Genomic DNA, 21,450 nt, shown 5'->3' with positions numbered 1-21,450 from the left:
GACTTCCCTCTAGCTGTAAAAGAGGTAAATTTCAGCTTATGAAGGTTGCTGATTTCAGAAGGAACACAGAGTGAAAGTGAGTTATAATAACTCTGCTTGAGTTTTTAAAGTACTTGGTAATTTTGAAGGCCTTGATTTGATTTTTTTGGTTGCCCAAATTGGCTCCGCAAGACATTTAAAAAGAGTGAAATTTTCAGAGGGTGAGAACTCAGCACTTGCAAAATTCAAGCCCCTTTCTACTTGTCTCCCTGGGCACCCAGAATCATTAGTAATCCTTGAACATCTTAGCTTCTGTGACCAAGTGGATAAAGTTCTGTAGGTTTTTTATTTGTTACATACAGGCCACGTCTACCCAAGACAGTTACTACATAGTAGCTCGTTACTCCTGAGCAGTAGTTCGTTACTACTGGGCAGCAGCGTCATGGGGCACGAACCATGACATGGCGGTCCTGCGCAGGAGTAACAAACTACTGCACAGTCGACGTCACCACGAAGCTGCGTGGGGACACCGCCTCCAGTTACTTCCCACTCATTTAGTACTTGGGTATGCAAGTACTAAATGACTGCGCAGTAACAACTGCACAGCCAGCATCTTGTGTAGATACAACCACAGTTGAGTGATCTTGTACTTCAGTTCAAAAATATCCTAGCAAAGACTAATTCTTAGTTTTGAACCAAATATCCTCTAAAGGAAAAATAAACATAGGTGGACTACATAGAAATCCAAAATAGAAAACAAAAGATGTTGGTAGTCTTGGAGTGCTTGTGATCAGGTATTGTGTTGTTGTTATGTTTAAGTAATGTCAATTAGTGTTACAGTTTTTCATGTGTACAGCATTATAAAAGTGCATGGCATATCACAGAAAAATTAGAGACAGTAAGTTAGATCCTCCCCTCTGTTCAGGCTACTTATTCTATCACCTGAAGATACCTCCTGTGCAGAAGGGAATCATCAGGGAGTCTGGAGTCTCTTGAGAGACTTCTGCACCACCCATGTTGCTCCCAGTGAAGGCACACAGGGAAATGTGGGCAGATGTAGGACACCACTGTTCCCTAACAGTCTCCAACTGCTGAAAGAGTCCAGCAGGAGCATGGACATCTGACATGAAACAGACCCAATGTTACTCTAATTTCCTCCGTGGACTGACCTTATAGCCTTATAGCTCCAGGATACAGAACCACAAAGGCCACCTTTACGCTTATGCCAAAAAACTGAAACCCTTTGGTCTCAGCCTGCAGTGGGAATCTCATTGGCAGACCCCCTCAGTCAACTGCACAGAACTCATTGCAGGAGTGAAGCTTAATATTTGATCCTGCAGACAGTTCTGTGCAATGAATTTACTACAAGTTTTGCAATGTGTAGACTAACATAATCTGTAGAGTTTTCAGGATCTACCTCATAGGGACCTTACTAACCCTTAGAAAGATGTGGACAAATATGTGTAAAATCAAGCATGATCATAATAATCAGCACCAGAATCACAGTTCACCTTTCCATTGATTTTCAGTTCAATTATTCCAGATGCCTTTTACATTGAGTTTTCTCTTTCTACTCTAGTTTCCGTTGCTTGGCCCTTCTGTACTGGAGAATGTTCCGACTCAAAAGAGACCATGCTGTAAAGTATTCAAAAGCACTTATTGAATATTTCAAGGTATTTTCTTGTTTTATGACATGTTTTAAGATAGCTAAAATGAAATACTGCATCTTTTCTAAAGTGTAACCTAGTCACTTCAGAGCTTAAGTGGAAGCAGGTCATTTACATGCTATATTCACAATGGCACAGGTTTCTAGTATACACACCTTACAACGTAATGAGGGAAGACCAACTTGCTGTGCCATGAAACGGATACACCCAGCCCATTCTCCTTTTTTTTGTTGATCTCCCAATGTTTTTTTACAGTGCTGTTAGCTCTGCTCAGAATAGATTTTATGGCATTCACAGTAAGAATCTATTTGAAGATTGTACCTTGCTCTTGATTTCACATGGCTTGAGGATTTCAGTCTAAAGCAGTCTATGGGACAAGCTGTAGGGTTTCCCATTGAGGACCTGAGCAGGTAGAAAATCTCAGAACACACCCACCACAAAGGTGTTAGCAGCCAGCTCTGAGACTTGCGTGTGAGCCTGTGAGGACCCTCTGGGTATGTCTACACGTGCACCTAGCTGCACAATTGTTACTGCGCAGTCATTTAGTGCTTACTTTAGTACTAAAGTACTAAGTGACTGCACAGTAACCACCGTTACTGAGCAGTCCCAGTGGCACTAGTTGTTTCTGACCCTACTGTGCAGTAGCAATGAGCTACTGAGCATCATGGTTCGTGCCCACTGATCCTACGTCGCTATAGCTCATCGCTGTAGTGACGTAGTGTCTCGTGTCGACACACCCACTGTCCACCTTACAACACTTTCTGGCTCTGCTTCCTGTTTTGTTTTCCCCTCTAGCTCCTCTTCATTCTCTGTGCTCTCAGAAGGCAGTGCACTTGCTGCTTATTTTGAACAGAACGTCATTCAATATTTTAAATTTGTTGGCCCTGAACTGGAAATATTTGATTAGAAAATATCTGGAAAACAGAAATTTACAGATGGGACCTATACCAAAGTCAGTCAAATTTTGGACCTACAAACATAAAGATGACCTGTTTTTCTTTAAAAAAAAATAATAATACATGAACGAAAAATAAATATAGTTGAATTGTTTCCAGCATTCAGTTTGATTTCAAAATCAAAGAACTCTGAGCATATATTCTCTTTGGAAATTCTGAGTAGTCATATGGTCATGTTCTTTTTATCTTTATTTAAGAGGCTTTCTTCCCAAATTCAGATATCTTGTTGATGAAAAGTTCCAAATATGAGGATAAGTTTTCATGACTGAATCATAAAATAGACAAAAAAGCTAACACATCCTATATTATCACCATACTTGTATCTAAAAACTGAATTATGTACACACAACTAAACTTGTTTTGCTTCTCTACCTGATTTCTTTATTTTAGCTGTGAAAAATAGGTAAATATTGTAATACTTTTCCCTACCAGTTCAAAGAACGCCTGCACAAAAATTGAAAGTTCCATCTCTCAGCCAAAATGTGTCTCAGTAGTATAAAAAAAAAAAATTCTACACAGTGGAAGAATGGTGCTTACATTTTGCTGTAGTCACATTAACTTCATACAAGAAAAGCTTTTTTATTTTGCAGGGCTCCTGCTGATATAATGATACTGTAGATTCACATTAGAAAGTATTCTTGCTTTTGAAGTTAAAGTTTAAAAAAATCCATTTTCCATCTTCTGCAGTGGAAAATAGCCAGTTCTATGTTCATTGCATATATTTGTATGTAAAGTCTTTCAAAACCAAGTAATATAAAATACTGACTACATTAAAGAACTTCCATTTGTACTTTCAATTGTGGAAAGGGTTTAAAACTTGTCAAAGACATTTTCAGGGATAGATGCATTTTTCTTTTTAAAAAGAAATAAGATTATTTCAAGTTCTTGTTTAACATTTGGTTTTGCTCTTCAAAAAAATTAATACACTGAAGAATTTTAAAATGTTACAGATATTCAAGATGGTTAGAGATTTTTGATACCATAAGAAATTCAATTCAATTCAATTCAGTTCAGGAAAGTAGAACAAAGCCTACAGATGAATCAATAGCAATGGGCTACTTACCCCTAACTTTCTGATGCCTGAAACTATGCTGCTATGACTTTTGTTTCAAGGAACTTGAAAAAGGTGTATAATTCAAGTATGAAAGAGAGTATTTAAATTTCATTTGTAAGAACCAATCACTGTACTTTAACTTTCACCTTTTCCACTTCTTTCCAGCTCCTAGATCAATAAGTTACATATCCCCCTTTACACTTCAAAAAGATAGATGTAAGTAGGTCTGAAACAGGAGCTGGCCAGAATACAAGTATTGTAGATTTTAAGGGTTTCACTGTTTTCTTTAGTTCCCTAACAGAATTAAAACTAAACCTTCTAAAATTTGGGGTGGAAAATAAAAACAGAGAAAGATCCATCTTGGAAGAGCCTGTTGCTCATAAGTATAGGCATGGGAAACTTAGTAGAAGTAGAGAAATTATCTTTCACAGTATTCTTAGGACCACTACTAGAAAAAGAGAGGTTGGCTAGATGTTCACAGTGGCCCCTACAGACCTCTGAATCTCTGAAGTCTCCAGATTATCTCCACATCTTTCTTGGGCCCTGAGGAGAACAGGAAGCTGCCTAGTTCTCAACATGCTTTAAAAACTTTCACTCTGCAATAAGACAATGATTATGGTCCAGTCTTATCTCTCAGTACTTCAACTTGCTGCCTGCAGAAGTCAGGAAGGAAGGAATTATTTCTTCAATGCACAATTGGCCAGGTGTAGTTTGCGTGGTCACAAGTCACCTTCTTTCAGAAGTATCAGCTCTACTTTAAAGAACTCCAGCAGAACTTAAGGAGGTTTATCTTATCACTGCCTGCACCACTTCTGAATTAGTCCAAATGGCTTTATAGAATCAAAAGACCCGAATACACTGTCCACACACATCACCTCAGCCTTTTCTGCCCAACTTTCTATGCTATTTGTTGTTGTTCCTTTCACAGTTTTATTTAAATTATACTCTTTGTCATTTTTTTTCCTCCACAGAATTCATCAAAAGCTGCACAGGCCCCATCCCCCTGGGGTGCCAGTGGAAAGTAAGTTCAATTTTCACCCAGAAACTATATCTAAATAACAGTGAGAAATGGCATTTGCTCCTTTGTAGCACATTGTAATAGTTTGTATGTGTTTATCTGTGTCATCCTCACGTGCAGGTATGCATTTTAATACTTTGTTGCAGGAGCACAGGAACTCCATCCCCCATGTCCCCAAGTCCTTCTCCAGTCAGCTCTGTAGGATCCCAGGGGAGCACCGGTACCCCTTCCCCTTCCTCCATCATCAGCATTCCCCAGCGTATTCATCAGATGGCTGCCAATCATGTCAGCATCACCAACAGCATCTTGCACAGTTATGACTACTGGGAGATGGCTGACAATCTGGCCAAGGAAAACAGAGGTACCTAATCCAACATACCAACCTATGTTTAACGTACATCTACCTGAGCAGAGTACAAGCAGAATCTGGCTTTAGTAAGACAAATTGTTGACCTATTTTGACAGTGATTCTTTCCAGATAGAAAGACTGTAGAGTTGTATTTTTTTTTCACCTTATTCATGGTCTGCCTCAAAATGTAGCAAAAAGCTGTTTATCTGCCTTCCCACTCTGAAGCAGCACCCTCTCACTATTTTGTCTCTTTGGCTGCTCGAGTCTCTCGGTGTTCCAGAGACGCTCTAGACATATGGCAGTCAGACTAACAGGAATTAAACTGATGATATTCTGAGCAAATTCTCTTCTTCCTAAAGAGGATTGTGGTGTCTCATTGCAGAACTATAGGAATGGTTCTCTTTGGTCTCACATTCTGCTGTTACAAGAGAAAACTTATAGACTGCATCAGTGATGCTTAACCTTCTGACCCATGGACTGGATAATTGGCATGGGGACGGTCCACAGGCTGGATCCCATGCACGGGTCAGTCCATGGTTGTGACCCTGCACAACAACCCAATCTCATATACCAGATCTTGTCTCAGAGTGCCCCCATACACCAGCCTTGCCCCAGACCAGTGATCTAGTGCTCAGGGTCTCTGTCATCTGGCCTGTGGGGCTCCCAGTGGGTTTGGAAATTTGGCAACAAGTGAGTGGCAATTCGTACCACCACTGCTTCCCTGCCATCACATTTCTGGACCCATGGGGAGTCCTGCAGGCTGGATGACATAGCTTTGCAGGCCAAATCTGGTCTGTGGGCCAGAGGTTGAGCACCCCTGGACTACTTTGCTAGCATTCCCTTTTTAGGCTAACTCCTACATAACCTTATATTTGTGCATGTCTTGACCACAGAACTTATCTGTGGACATGTGGGATATCACCTACAGGGCACCTTGACCTTGAGTAAATACCTGTGGTTTTAGTCCTATTGTATTCTTTATATTTTACATGGAGAGTTAGAGCTGGGGCTAAATCCTATTTCACTTTACATCCCAAAATGGCAGCTACCCAGCTGAGTAAGTGTCATTTTTGGCACTCTCACACAGCCTGGGAATCATGCTGCACAGCTACCCACATATTTGCCAGAAACAAATGGGGAAGGAGGAGGGTGGCCTCCCATGCCCCATGTTTAAGGTACTCACACACACAATAGAAGAGCCAGGTTCTAGGCCTCCTTCTTCTAGAGGACACCTGAACTTGTATCTCTGACTTTACACACAGTATGCAAACCACCAGGCCCCATGTAAGGCATTATCCAAGCACCTCTGTAACCCTCCTCTTGAACTCACTCCACTGTACTTAATATTTATTGAATAAAATGCATAGATAAAAAAGGGAAGTTTCTGCCCTGTTGAGAGCAAGGGCTAGGATCCAAGGCCCTGTCCCATAACAGCAGCTACCCTTTTCGCTATTTCACCTTGGCTTCATGTATTTTCCTCTCTTGGCTGCCCAGGGGCTATTTTCAAGGGGAGGACTAGATGATGCCAACTGGTGTTTTTTTCATAATGATAGAAAGCATAAAATGTGGATTCAAAGCTCCTCTGGGTGAGGAGGCAACCTAGAACCTGGGTCTCCTACTTCCTGTGTGTGCCCAAATCACTAGGTTATTGAGCTAAAATATGAGAGGCCGTCCTCCGTCTAATACCTTCTTCTCATGGGGTTTTGCCCAGCTACTGTTTCAAGACTTACGTGCTTACCAGTGTAAGCATACAGCAGTCCACAAACCTGTCCAGCATGCTCTGTGGGAGTGTGGATGCTTATATCCACACTGTACATGGAATAGAATCTCAAGCTGCACATAAGTGCCTAGTACATCGCTTACATGACTGGATGACTGCCATTTAGGTGCATAAAATGAAATAGGATTTGGCCCTCAGTGTATTTATGTGGCAACAGGGCAAACATACAGGACAAATATATAGGCTTCAAATGGGTTTAAAGTTGGTTGGGGAAAAAAGCAGCTTCACTTCCTCTCTGGATGAATCTACATGTTCAATTAATGTGATGCAATAAACTCCAGAGCTGTTTGAGCCAGTCAACTGCTCCTGGGCACAGCATCTACACATGTGCCCAGAACAGCAGCAGTTTGAGCCAGGGTGGAGAAGCCCCAGGCTCCAAGTGATGGCATCAAGCAGCAGAGGAGCTGGCTGGGGCACGAGGGCTCAGAACCTGCAAAGCGGTGGGGCCAGGTGATGGGCAGCCCCCACATTTTAGCACCGTTGTACCCATTTACACTTTTCATCACACTGAATTGCAGTACTGTCTTATTGCAGAGTTAATTAATTTACTGCACCTTAATACTGGCACACATGTAGACTGTCATGCTTTACTGTGGAGCTAATTAGTCAACCCTGCGGTAAAGCATGTGTGTAGATGCACCCCCTTTGGCTTAAGCAAACAATAGGAATGCTGCTTGCTGTCACTTGCCCTTCCCCACCCCAGCTAGCCTCTGCTCATCATAGCCATAGCAAGAGCCTGATTCCAGGAGATTTTCCAATGCTAGTTCATGCAGAATCCACCCTCAGCATGGCAGAGACAATTGCATAAATTAACAATACAGCTGCAGGATGAGATGTACATGCACTCATGTGTTCCATGAGTTTTAAGGAGAATATATTGGACTCAAGGAAGTTTCCATTCCTCACTTCCTCCAGCTTCATGGAGCTGCCTGAGGGAGGTTTAAAGGAGCTTGTATGGGATGAGGGTTAGGTGGAATATGCCAAATGGAGGAACCCCCTTCCAGAATTAAAGGGGAACAAGAAGCTCTCAGTCCCATGAGTTGAATAAGAACTTGCCTGAGTAAACACTTGAGGACTTGGCCTGCCCTGCTTCACTTAACTCTTCTTCATTTTTCAGATAGGATCATTTTCAGCTAGAAATAATGTCTGTTTATGCGGAAACACATAGCAAATAATCCCTTTGCACATAGGATAAATTGACTTTAGTGGAAGGCAGAAACAAAGAATTAGCTGTTCTGTTTTTAAAATGAAAATGGCTGTGGAGAACTCACAGTCATGGACAACAGGATCATAGGACTAGATTTTCATTTTCATAAACTGTTCCATGCGTTGTAAGTACTGAAAGAAAATATCTATCACATGGTGATAAAAAGCAAATGCAACTTCCTGATCCCTGTGTTTAATATTTTTCCATAGATTTTTTTAATGACTTGGATGCATTGATGGGACCTGTCACCTTGCACAGCAGTATGGAGCATTTAGTTCAGTATACTCAACAAGGACTTCACTGGGTGCGGAATAGTGCTCACTTGTCATAATGACTGTGTGCCATTCAAAGGGACTGTGTACTCTCCCATGGACAATTCAGTTATTCTGGACACTGTGCTACAGAAATAATCTACCACAGCATTGATCCAAACAAAGGTGACTATTTCTTCAACATTGAACAATATTTTTCAGAGTGTAGACATGTATGTGTGTGTATATATTATATACAGCTGTGTCCCTGCATTGTTCCATAATAGTCATCAAGCATCTTCATACTAGAGACAAATCTGATCACACTTGCATTTAGTGCATAAACACACTGTTTCTATTCTTGTGTTTGGAAACCAAAATCTTATGGGCTAATTGGAACAAGTACAATAAGCGCAATGGCCTCTATTCAAGAAGGCACTTTAGTATGTGCTTAACTTGAAGCACGTGCATAAATCCAATTGACTTCAATAAAACTTAAGCAGATATATAAGTGGGATCCTGAACTGGAGTGCTTTCTTGAATCAGGGCCAAGAGGAGGTTGACTGGCAGTTGGGATGCACATTCGCTTGTTATTACCCAATTGGGCTGGATGGATAAACTGCATAAACTATTAACAATATGGAGAGGGAAGCATAGCTTTTTGTGCATGCATTTCTCTATTTCCCTATTTTTTAAGTATATTGTCTCTTGCTGAGCCTCTTTATGAACATCATCAAGCAAACAGCCAACATACATGAAAAATATATATGTTGACAGCAAGGAACTAGAAGCGATTCTGGAAAGCTGTGTACTGGTATTGAAAGCAAATAGTTAAAACAAAAATATGACAAACTGCAACTTATTTAGAGAGAACATGTTTTTATTACACATGCACATATACCAGTAATATTTGTATGCTTTGTATAGGAAGGCATCACTTTACTGCCTCCTGTTTTCATATCATTTTCATCCTAAAGTAGCCTGCTTGCACAGTTTCTTCTCGGCTGTATCAAGCCATCACAGGCAATTCTCTTTTATCTAGAAACCAGACTTTGCTACTCACTAGACTAAGAATGGATTCCTATCATAATCCCCTCACTCTTTATACATAATCCTCATCTAGGCTTTAATGTTTCTTGATTTATGGGGTGTTTTCAGCTTCTGTTGACAAGCTATATGTTTCATGCTAAGGGAATTAATCCTGCAATAACTGCAATTTAATTTGGGTCAGTTGAGGTCAGGGCCAATTAATATCTATTGTGTTTTCAGTTTAGTGTTTTGGAGGGTTTTTTGCTTAATTTCATTTTCATTCATCTGCTCCCACATGCTAGTTTTCTTTGTTTTTCTCCAAAATTAAATTTTATTGGCTATTTTGCGACCAGTTGTGCAGCCCCTACTGCTGCGTGTGGCTGCATTGACTTAGTTGGAATGTTTATTTAAGAGCCACCAAATGGGCCTTTTTGTTGTCACCTTCTGCTTTATTTTATACTGATATTAGTGTTAAGCAGGTCCATCCCCCTCCCAAAAGCAACCCTGCCAATAGCTACTGGTTAACAAAAGAAAAACAGCCTCTTTCCAATATATAGGCCCACTGCTCCTTTTTTCTTATTCTAATAAATTATGCTAGAAACAATTACATCAAATGATCTGGTACTTTTTCTCATTAAACAAGATTTGTGGTAGCACAATATCTGCCAGTCTTTAGTCTGGTTGTTGCATGTTGCAAAGGAAATACCAATAGTTTGGAAATGTTACTTGATCTGATTACTACCTGATCTCTGGTTGTAAAGACTGCCAGGATTTATTAAACTAGGCAGCAGTTTAAGTTATCTTAATACTGTGAGCTATTTTGGCACTGCTAGGAGAGCAGGGAGAATTGTCCGTCAAATCAGATAAGTGAAATGCCTGTTAGATTTACTTCTGCTTTCTTTGATGGTGGCTCTGACATTTGTCTTTTGATAAGCTCTTGTGTTTGCTGTTTTATGTTGGTAAAACATAGAAGCAATGTATATGCCTTGCCTTACACAGATTTTAGTTTCATCATGCACTTGGCATTTTAGGTTCATGTATGGAAATGTGCATCATTTATTTTATTAGAATTGGGGACAGTTTTTTTCAAATCATGATGAACCTTTAGAATATGTATGGATCTAATATGTACAATAAGGTTTTAGAAGGAAGAATTAATGTCCTTTTGGTTTAACATGTTTCCTGACTACTAAGCAGCTCTTGTAGATTTTTGTCCTTTCTCATATGCTGCTCCATTTATTCCAGCTAAAATAATCAGAGTCCATGGAAATGGTGCATTGTTTTTAGGTACCTTGCTGGTATCAGTTCTGTAGAAGATCTAGTCAGTGCACTGAACTAATGTTTACACCATAATCATTGGTAGTATGAAAAGGTAACGCTTCCCTAAAGTCAGTGGAGGTGCACCTGTTTAAACCAGCCAGGAAATCCAACTGATTGTCTAGGGCAGGGGCAGGCAAAGCCTGGCCTGCAGGCCGGATGAGGCCTGCAGCCGACTTCATTTCCCAGCAGCCCTGGCCCACATTGCAGAGGCTGGTTTCCATGGAGACCCCAGGAGCAGCAGAGCAGTGACAGCACGGGGCCAGGGTTTCCATGGAATCTAGCCCCTGCAGTGCTGGTCGGGCAGGAGGCTGGTCAGGCAGCTGCTCTGGGTCCAGGATCTTGTGGTGGTGACAGTGTGGTCTGGAGCTGAGGCAGAACTGCGATCTGCTGCCCACACAGCCCTGCACATCTGCACGCACGCAGCGAATTGCGGTTGTGCCCCAGTGGGATGTACAGGCAGCAGATCATGGCTCTGCCCTGGCACTGGACCACCCTGTCACTACCGCAAGGTCCTAGCCCCATCCCAGAAGCAGTTCCCCACCCAGCCGTGTGCCCTGTCAGCACTGCTGGGGCTGGTCTCCATGGAAACCCTGGCCCCCTGCTGTCATTGCCTTGATGCTCTTGGGGTCTCCATGGAAACTGGCTGCAGCAACATGGGCAAGGACCGCTGGGAAATGGAGTCCAGGCACCAGCCAGATCTGCCCAGCCCTGGTCTAGAGCAGTGCTTCTCAAACTATCTGATGTGGCGGACCGGCAATTTTTTTTCCAGTGGGCCAGGGACTGTGTGGAACAGCGCTACACAAATGCGCGACCGGCTGTTTCTTTCTCTTTCCTCACCTCGCACGACGTGACGTCCCCTGGCGTGTTGGAACGTACAAACTGTGGTGCTACGACATATCAATGTTATGCTTCTGAAAATATATTTCTTTCTTTCCTGGCAACTCGCTGCGGACCGGCGACCGGTGGCTCTGTGGACCATCACTTTGAGAAGCACTGTTCAAGAGCACTTCTTCTAGCTGGTCATTTTGCAGAGATTATTGTTTCTTCTGTATAAACTGTTTTATGTTACATGGTAGCTGTTTTTTTAAATGGCCACCACTGAGTAGGGTGTGGCAACAAAAGACACTTTATTTCATTCTTTTGGGTGCTGATCCTGAAAAGGCTGTGGGACCTCAGGACCTGATCCATTTATGTGTATGTCCTATTCTAGTCCTATGAATGTTAGGATCAATGTCCTATTATTATTCTAGTCCCATTAATGTTAGAGTTCCAGGGTCAGACAGGGTTAGAGTTGCAGCTGCCCATCTTTTGCTATTTTGTTTAGAGACTGTCCTTTTTTGGGGAGCAACATCTCACCAAGTTTGTTTTGATTCCTTGCTTGGAAGCCATATAGATCATTAAGGTTCCTTTCTCCTCTTCTGAACAGTCCAAACGCATATTTAAATAAAGAGGTAATTTTTCCAACTCCAGCTCAAAGGCAGGATTATACCTGAAGGAAGAATTTTGGTTCAAAAACCTCCCCCAGAAACTTCTAAATTGGATAGACAGGCTACCTGCTGAGAAATGTGGGTGGGCTGGGAAATCAATTGGAATACTATCACATAAAATGTGTGCCAAAGCTGAGCACAGCAGTCAGATAGCTTTTGCACTCAGAATACCCTGAAATGCTCTATGGCAGAGGTTCCCAAACTTCTTATTACGTACCCTTCCAGATTTACCAACTGCCCGCATACCCCTACCAACATGTTTTATACTTCAACCCTTTAAATGCCGATTATTATTATAATGAAAATTAAATCTGCCATTACACAATTTCTCCTGCAGCCCCCCCCAGAGATGTCTTGTGTATCCCCAGGGGTATGTGTACCACAGTTTGGGAACCCCTGCTTTATAGGATAGTCACAACAGCCAGTCTATGAGACATTCAGACACTCTTAGGCCTTGATCCTGTACGTCCTTCTATAGCAGCAAGGAGTGCAGATACACATAGCAGGAAGGAGGTATACATAGGCTCAAGCGCAACTGAAATAGCTCCTTATATGCCCATATCTTTACTGAAAATATTAAGAGATCTGAAGAAGGCAAGGTTTAGTAGACAATGGGCATGTCTGAGGGAACCTAATTTTTAACGTTTCTATATATTCCTTTGCATGCAAAACAGATGCTTGTTATTTGTTCCTCTTTTGAGCTTTCCTTTGGCAACTAGAAGTAACTTGGCAGCCAGGAAAGTTTGTGTTCTCACAAATGCAGAAGCAGATTTCCTGCTGCCCCTGTACTATACTTGCAGCACTCTCCGCCTGTACTGGGCAGGATCAAACCCTAAGTGTACATACACACACATCTGTATATACTGTATATCTAAAGTCAGAATAAATGTTCAGTCAGCATGAAGGATATTATTGGTGCCTACCACTGATCATTGGGGACATGGCATTGAATGGTCATATCACCTCTCACATGTAGTAATCATTAGCAAACTTATGTGTGCAGCCATTAATTTACAAGCAATGCGCCTTTGGTACTGTGCAGTAGTTTACCTTTTGTAATGCAAATTTCCATTGGTTTTCATAGCTACTGATCTAAATCTGCATCCCCAAAATGCCAGGATTTTTTTTTCTAAAAGAGGACATACAGTTAGTCCTGGCTAATCTGTGCTTATTTTATGTACCCAAGAGACTTAAACAGTCACGAGCCTTAACACATGTACAATATGTGCTACTGATGACTTAGTCCAAATGAAATTGCAATTTGCAAACTGACTTGGATTATCTGTGTCTGCCACTGCAGATGTGCCACTAAATGATTCATGGTTTTAAGCAAAAGAGGTTGAATTTTATGTAAATAATAATGACTGAACTCTTTAATCTTTTTACAAGAAGATTTTAAAAAGAAAACAACGTGAAAGCAATATGTTTTTTTACTCTTCAAAATTTTGTGAGGGTTTGTGGTTCCTGGTCTAAGCTCCATTAACTACATTTTCCATCTACAGTACTCTGCTTTTACATAATCCGCTTAATGTTTAATATGTCAAAAAGAAATGTTTCTTTTTTAGAATGATTGCAACACACCCTCCCCCCAGTCCAGTGGAGAATACTCAGACTGAAAAATAAAGTCTCTTGGCACATTGTTGGCACTGTAGAAATAAAAACAATGCCTGGAAAGAATATGAATTTGTTAAGATAATGATAGAAGTTGGCTGGCATGCATCTAAACTGCCTCTCATTTTGATAACCTTGCACTTACATCACGTACTTGAACTCATTCTTTATTTGGACAGAGAGTGCTTTCTGGGTTTTTTTATCTTGTAAATATGTTCCAGGTCAGAGCACCATCATATCCATAATTATTACATTATTTGATTTACTGGTTATATACCAAAGCCTGGCAAGATTTATAACAATTGGTAAGGCTCATGAATTCATTCGGGAAAGCATCTGGATGTTTGTTTGAATCTAGTCCAGTTTTACAAATATCTCAGTTGAGAAAGCTGTCAGAAAAACTTGTAAGAACAGTGTCTCTCACGATAATTTTCAGCATGAAATCCTGGCCTATTGAAATTTATGACAGAAACTCCTAGTGCTTTCAATAGGGCCAAGGTTCCCTCACCAGCATTTATTAATTACCATTTTGTAAGTTCTGTTCAAGATCAACTAGGAAGTCACTTGGGACCTTATGTTCCCCTTCACCCACCTAAGATGAAGGACATCCTGAGATAGGAAACACTCAGTTTCAACTTAGTATTCTCTCAAAAAGGCATCCATAGCCCATACTCTACCAGGAAGAAGTCAAAGTTCAGCTGAGAATCTCAGATCTTGCCAGAAATTCTTCCTTTGCCTCCCCACTGCCACCTGGACCTATCTGATCATTCTTGCCCTCGAACGTGCCCACACTCCCAGCTGGGTTCCAGAGGGGAAAGCAGAGAAAGTAAGCATATGTTTCACTCACTTGCATTACTTTCTCCCACAACATGAGCAGATAAGACAAAGCCAGCTTCCTTCTTCCAATTCTGTGGAGTTCAAGTCCCCCCGACCACCCCTCGCCAACCCTATAAGGGTCTCTGTAGGATCCTGGGGAAGCAGAGAGTGCCCAGAAGTTGACATTTCATTTGTCTGAGGGCACAGTCTCCTTTAATACATGAACACGGGGTGGGGGTGAGCATGGGCTTAAAAGTCAGGCTGGGCCTCTGTTGGAAACTGAATAAAATGTGGGTAACAATACTGATCCATCTCGTAGGGCTTTATGGGAATTAACTCTGAGCTGTCCAAATTCTGAGTGGCTGGGAGATGCAAATTAACCCCTTGAGGCTGAATGGATCATGCAGGCTGCCAATTGGACAGCCCTGAATTAACATATGTAAAACACATTGCACTCCTTGGATGAAAGGTGCAATAGAAGTTCTTAAGATTATTGTAAAATGCTCAGCAGTATTGATGAACTTGAGCTTTGGGTAGAGGGCCACTGCTGGGACCTCTGCATTATTTAAATCCCACCGCACCTCTCAAAATAAGATAACCATGATGAGCAGGTCTCATATTACACCCCCAATAGAACGATTAAGTATTATTAGTATTACTTACTTTCATTTGGCTCAGAAATATCATACACATAGCCTTTCATGAAATATTTATACTTTGATCCTAACGAAAACCAGAAAATACCAACAGTCACAAAAATATAAACTGCGGGGGAAATGATTAACCAACCTGAACTTAACCTATAAAAAAGAGCTCAGATGGATTTTTATTCTCTGAGACATTTTGATTTCTGTGAAAGAAACACTTTTTCACCTGTTATTTTAAGTTTATTTTCAATCAACAGAGTCGTCAATGCCCAAATAATTCGTTTTCCCAAATCGAGATTCATGTAACTTTGAGTCAAGACATATTTTTAGAGAGGTGCCTCACAGAAAAAACTAATCACTTCGTGTAGCTCAAGAAAAATTACATAATTATCCTAATAAAATATCTCCCTCCATTCATGATTCAGCTATAATTAATTAGCAAGGTAAGTCAACTGGGGGTTAAATTTTCTGCATAATGCTCAGGGACTTAGACTCTCAACTCCCATTAACATTAATAGAAATTACATGGTTATAGCCTCAGGCTCTGTGTTGACAATTTGCCTCTAAAGGCCTTTTTTTGAGGAATGCATACTAATTGAGTCAGCAAAGAAGTCAGTGGGCAGGTCTACACAAGATGCTTCAAGCTCAGTAGACTAACTCTACCTCGCACTAGCACAGAGGCAAAACCTGTGCTAATGCGCTAATACAAAGTAGAATTAGTCTTCTGCTCATTAGCATCACCAAAAAAGCATGCACTGTGGTTAAGGAGCAGTAGCGCCGATTACAGCGCATTTAGGTAGTACCTGTACTTACAGATAGTAAACTTAATGCACGGTAATTACGGTGCATTAATGAGCATGTAGATGCAGCCAGTATTACTCAGAACTTAAGACTGTGGTCTCTGTATGCCAGGAGACATTTGAAAGAAAACCCTTCATGCAGAAGAGAGATTGCATTTACACAAAGCAATGTCAGCTGTCTTGTCATTTTTTAGTACAATCTTTCCTCTATTTTTGGAAATATTTGTGTTTTAATATGGGCTTTCTTCCCCATTATCTAGATTGAAAGCCTTTTTCTACCTTGTGACAAATATAACTTCAGTTTGCATAAAGAAATGCCTGATGACACAGGGACTTCCACCTTCTTCCAGAAAACACATTCACAAATCCATAAATTAAATCTGTGTAAAATACATCAGTTAATTTTTCAACCACTCAGTCCTACCTTTTTTCCTTCCCCTCTCCCCCGGGGCATATATGAGATCTCCCAGCTCATCCTAGCTCTAGAGAAATGGTTTTCAACCTGTGGTCCACAGACCCCTGAGGGTCCACAGACTATGTCTAAAAGGTCTGCAAAAGATGACTATGATCAATCAAAAGTATGTGAATACCAACACTTACAATTCAAAGGGGTCTGTACCTCCTTTCAAAATTTCCAAAGAAATCCACACCTCCATTTGAATTTTTTTTAGTGGTCCACAAATTTAAAAAAATGTTGAAAACCACTACTGTAGAGATTTTCTTCAGTATCCCAGTTCTTAATCATTGGGTTTCAGGGGTAGACAGGAGGATAAGGGAAAAGAAGGTACTTCCCAGGGACCAGCTACTTATATTCTCTCAGGCTTGTTTGCCTTTCTAACCCCCTTGTGAAAGTAAATAGCACCTCCTCCCTACCAAAAAAAGTCTTCCCTTTCCTGAATGGGAAAGGGGAGTTTTGCTTACCACATACAGAAGCCATGATTGTCTGCCATTCCCCAGTGACATGCAGGATTGTGGAAGAGCACCCAATTAGAGGGGAGTTTCCATGCAGAACTGTGGAAGGGATTGAAAACCCTTGAAATTGGAAGCTCTGACATTACATATGAAACCCCAGTCTCTCTTTTACCAGGGCCTAACTCACATGTATTGATTCACATTGTGCCACGGATTTGGAATGATGGACATTGCTATATTATGAACATGCACAAAGATGACTGGGAGTTCCTGGTATCATGTCTATACAGGGATTTATTTTTTTTAGATGTTAGAGGGACCAAAGTCACACTTTCAACACTAAGTAACTGATTCTGTACTTCTGTGACTGTGGAACACCCAGTGAAATCAATAAAAGTCCCAGGAAACTTATTGTGGCAGAATAAGGCTCAGATAAAAGAAGTATTAGGATAAAATGCCTGATATTTATAAGTATTAGGATATTTATGCCTGATGCACTCAAGAGCACTTTCACATGTATTAGACCTGCATTAGTCCTGACCAGCTCAGTTCCCGTGGTCAACAAACCAATAAGATCAGTGGTTACACCAAGTTGAAAGCATCTTCAGTCCACTAAAATAACTGGTATTAAGGAAATATGTCTTACAATGTAGCAAATATTCTAATATACTAGCTCTTCATGCAATATCTAAACATACAATTGCCTCTCCCTAAAGTGGAGAAGAAACTTTTCTATGGACCATAACAAAAACAAGCTTGACTATTTTAATCACAGGGCTATATTTTGTAAATGCTGGTACCATCTAATTGAGGTATGTTGCATCTTTTTTCTATAAGTTTGAGGCATGTTGTTGGCTCATTCTGCGATGCAAACTCCAACCAACCAACAGACAAAATTTCAAATTCATCCATGTTCATCAGCCTAGAAATAAATGACAGGCCATGTATTGCCCTTGGCTCACCTGCAAAACTCCAAGTCAGTAGAAGTTCTGTCTAAAGCTCAAGGCTAGAAAGTAGCCTTCAGATTTTAATAGGTTGGAAATTCATCTCTTTTTAATGCAATCTAATTATCACATATTGGCTACAATAGGCCATCTTATAACCACTGTAGCAAAATACGGCTGTTATAAATATACAGACTTCATTTACATCAACTTCCTTCATTTTCTTCTATTTATTATTATTATTATTAATTAACATCTGTATCACAGTAGCACCTACAAGCCTCATTCAAGCAAGGATTCTATTGTGCTAGAGACCATATGTGAACAAAGGGTGGATCCTGGTCCCTGCTACAAAGAGCTTACAGTCTGAAAAAAGAAGACAGCAGATGGATGAGACAAACAAAAGGGTGGCAGGGGATAGTATATTTGAGTGACAACAATAGGAAGTTTTAGATAGACTGGCTGTATGCTCAATTCCTACACAATCAGTAGCACTAATAATCCTAGAAATCATTTTCCTGTCTGATTATTATGTTGACTAAAGTTTATCATACAACAAATGTGTACTAGCAGTTGTCTGACCTGGCTGAGCAAACTCCTGTTTTCTGACTGGGATTATCTTTCTAACCAGAAGCAGAGCTTAAACTCCACGTATCATTTATGCCAACAATTGTCAGCAGATTCCTGTAAATTGTAATAGTATAAAAATCAATATCAATTTAGCTCTATTCATAGATGATTAAACATTGTTTTATGTTTCTCTCTGAGAGTGTTCTATTTTAGTACTGGAGCCATCACCCAGACAGCCAAAGCAATAGCAGTTCACCTTTTCAGTGAGCATTCTGGACTTAGCATACTTTAGTACTTTCAAAACATAAGCAGAATTCTTCTACATGTCCCTATATAACAGGCAATATTGTTTACACACTTGAGCAATTTAATAAATGGGAATATTCTGTACAGTAATTTATGTTGTAAAATATGTACATATATTATTGTAGCATTCATTAATAGCTTAAAGTGCTTTATTTATTAGATCATTTGGCATTTTCCCTCATTCTAGAATACTTGAAATTATTTTTCTCTGACATTAGGTTAATTTTTGACTATTTGCTACTGCATTTTGACCCAGTAAAGGAAAAAAAATATTCAGTATTTACACTAAGTAGGTATTTTAAATTTAAGTAGGAATAGTAAATTCACTGTCCATCCAAATTATATATCTCTGATTATGACTAAAAATAAAAATCTTATACTCTTATCTGTGTATTATAGTATATGCTAGAAATCACAATTAATGCAAACAAGAGCTTTAGTAACTTTCACCTATTCCATTCTTTCTCTTTGAGACAAAAATAATAAACCATTTAATCTAAAATGATCCCCTTGAGATCCCTGTTCTCATTTCTTCCTCAGGCAAAACTCACATTGGTTTCAATAAGAGTTCTGACTAAGTGACATACAATGTAGGGACCTGAAAAATATTAAACATCTGTTAATAACAGTGTTTGTACTTGATAGTCACTTGTTTTTTTTTTCTTTGTAAGAAACAGTAAATATTGTATCTTTATTATTCTCTGTCTTTCTTTTTCCTTGCTGTAAAAGGGCAAAACATTGAAAAACAACTGTCTTTGTTCCATTTCAGTTGAGCAAAATATTAAGCTTAAAGTGCATCAGTCCCATTTCAAGTTAAACAAAAAGATTATTCTGTTTGCTTTTACTTTAGACTCTGTTACACAATTAGATGAGACAAAGGTGATGAAATTATAGACCAGTTGTTCTACTGTTTGGAGATTTTGCTGTTTCTACAGTTCGTACAAAACTCATGTAGCACAGTTTCTGGGATGGTGAAAAATCCTACTGTAATGTAACAGAATGAGCCTTAAGGATTTGTAAGAATAAGCACTTTTATATGAAAAAGCAAATATTAATTCATCAGTAAGATTACTTTTTTAATGTGACAATAAACCATTAAATAAACATCTTTCTGTCTCTGTTTTGTGTAATTTGGCTCTTTCTTAAGCATTTTCTCAGTGAAAAATTGTCTCTTCTCATGCTTATTGGGGGAGGGGTTGGTCACCATTATAACATTCATGTGACTGGCAAATCCTTACATGCTTCCCCACATTTCATTTGGGAATGAAATCATGTGAAATTCCAGCATCAACAAAGGCATTTTCAAGTGGGCCACACAAGCAAGGCACTTGGGAGTGGATTTAAGTGATCTCCCTAAGGAAAAGACATAACGGGAACTGACTCTTGGGTTTTTTTAGAGCAAAGAGGAGGGCAAACAAATAACCAAGTTAAAGTTCTTATAAAATTGTCTTTACTTTAGATTTAGAAGAATGTGGGCTGCTACTAATGAACCCCACCCCCACTTGAAGTTTGCTGGTAAGGAGGAGAAAGCTACCATCCCTAGTGTATGAAGACATAAGGGGCTCCTACAGAAGTCAGTGGCTGGAGACTACCATAACCTTTTCACTAGTAATGTGCAGGGTTTTCTCAGATCCCAACTTTTTTTTTTCTATTGTAAAATGACCCTTTTATAGAATGTGTTCCCAGCATGCCTGGCCCTTCAAATTCAGCAGAACCAAGCAGATGCTGCTACTTAATGGGACCATTTTGGAAGTGGTAGCTGCCACTTGTGCATTTCTGGCTGGTAAGTAGTTATGCGGAGGTTGAGGTTTCTTATTTCTGAGAAGATTACACTGCATGCCAGCTGCCAGAAGTCTCTTGTAAGAAAATGTTCAAGCAGGAAAAATATGATGAGGAAAGGTAGAGAGAACTAGCAAAAAAATAGAAAGAAGAAGCTAGTCCCAGAAGCAGGAAAATAGGGGTAGAGGCAGCTTACTCATGGGGCTGTACAGAGAGGCAATTGCTAGGTAAGGGATCTGTTAGAAGCCAGAGGCTCTTATGTACCATATGCATGCCATATGAGCAACATGTTTTATATATTACACTTATGTGACTCATCAATATGTCCTTTTTATATTTTACAGTCTGCACACAAAGAAACATAAATGTTATGGCATAGCAGTAGTAGAGCTGGTTAGGCTTTTTTTTTCAACTATACACTTGCTTTCTGGCATCAGAACATTGGCTGATTCATTGGCACTGAAACTTTTCACAGGACCTTCCCAGCGTCAATGTTATTTTCACTAGGGATGTTTTCTCAGATCTAATACAGAATTTCTGAATCAAACAGAGTTTGGACATGAGTCCCACAGTGGAGGTGCCACTGTATAATACAAGATCCATAGGGCCTGAAAAAGCCAGCACAACAAGGTGCTGTACTTTAGTAATTAAGATGTTCAACTGGCACAGGGCAGTCCTGATTTCCAGGCTCTGTTTCCTGGATTGCTTCTTTACTTTTAGCCAATGAACATTGAATGTGAACTACAGACTGTCTACTGGCTTGGGCCAAGCAGAGAAGTGACTAGTTCCTGGATCCTGAATGGCCTTGGGCGGAAGACAGATGCCAAGTCATGCAGATTAAAACATTTCTGGCCATGCGAAGAAGGAGAACTGTAGCTATCTTGGAAAATTCAAACAGGGATGTTTCTAGTCTAAGAGTAGCTGGCATCTAAGCAGAGGGTTTCTCCTTCCTTCCTTTTCGTGCTCTT

The 21,450-nt window shown here is 40.1% G+C and overlaps 1 protein-coding gene across 1 annotated transcript in view; it reads left to right on the top strand.

Annotated features, from left to right (window-relative positions):
* Positions 1 to 8,634, top strand: part of AFF3 (AF4/FMR2 family member 3) — a 57,087-nt gene extending 48,453 nt beyond the window's left edge. The window contains exons 8-11 of the mRNA XM_025207217.1: positions 1,559 to 1,652; positions 4,628 to 4,677; positions 4,821 to 5,035; positions 8,220 to 8,634. Coding sequence (XP_025063002.1) covers positions 1,559 to 1,652; positions 4,628 to 4,677; positions 4,821 to 5,035; positions 8,220 to 8,341 — 481 coding nt within the window. The 3' untranslated portion in view covers positions 8,342 to 8,634. The remainder of the gene's footprint in view (positions 1 to 1,558; positions 1,653 to 4,627; positions 4,678 to 4,820; positions 5,036 to 8,219) is intronic.
* Positions 8,635 to 21,450: the final 12,816 nt, after the last annotated feature.

This window comes from Alligator sinensis, unplaced genomic scaffold, assembly GCF_000455745.1.
Source record: "Alligator sinensis unplaced genomic scaffold, ASM45574v1 scaffold144_4, whole genome shotgun sequence".
In the NCBI taxonomy this organism is placed as follows: Eukaryota; Metazoa; Chordata; order Crocodylia; family Alligatoridae; genus Alligator; species Alligator sinensis.
The sequence above is the reverse complement of the archived record's forward strand: the minus strand, read 5'-3'. Positions and strand labels throughout refer to the sequence as shown.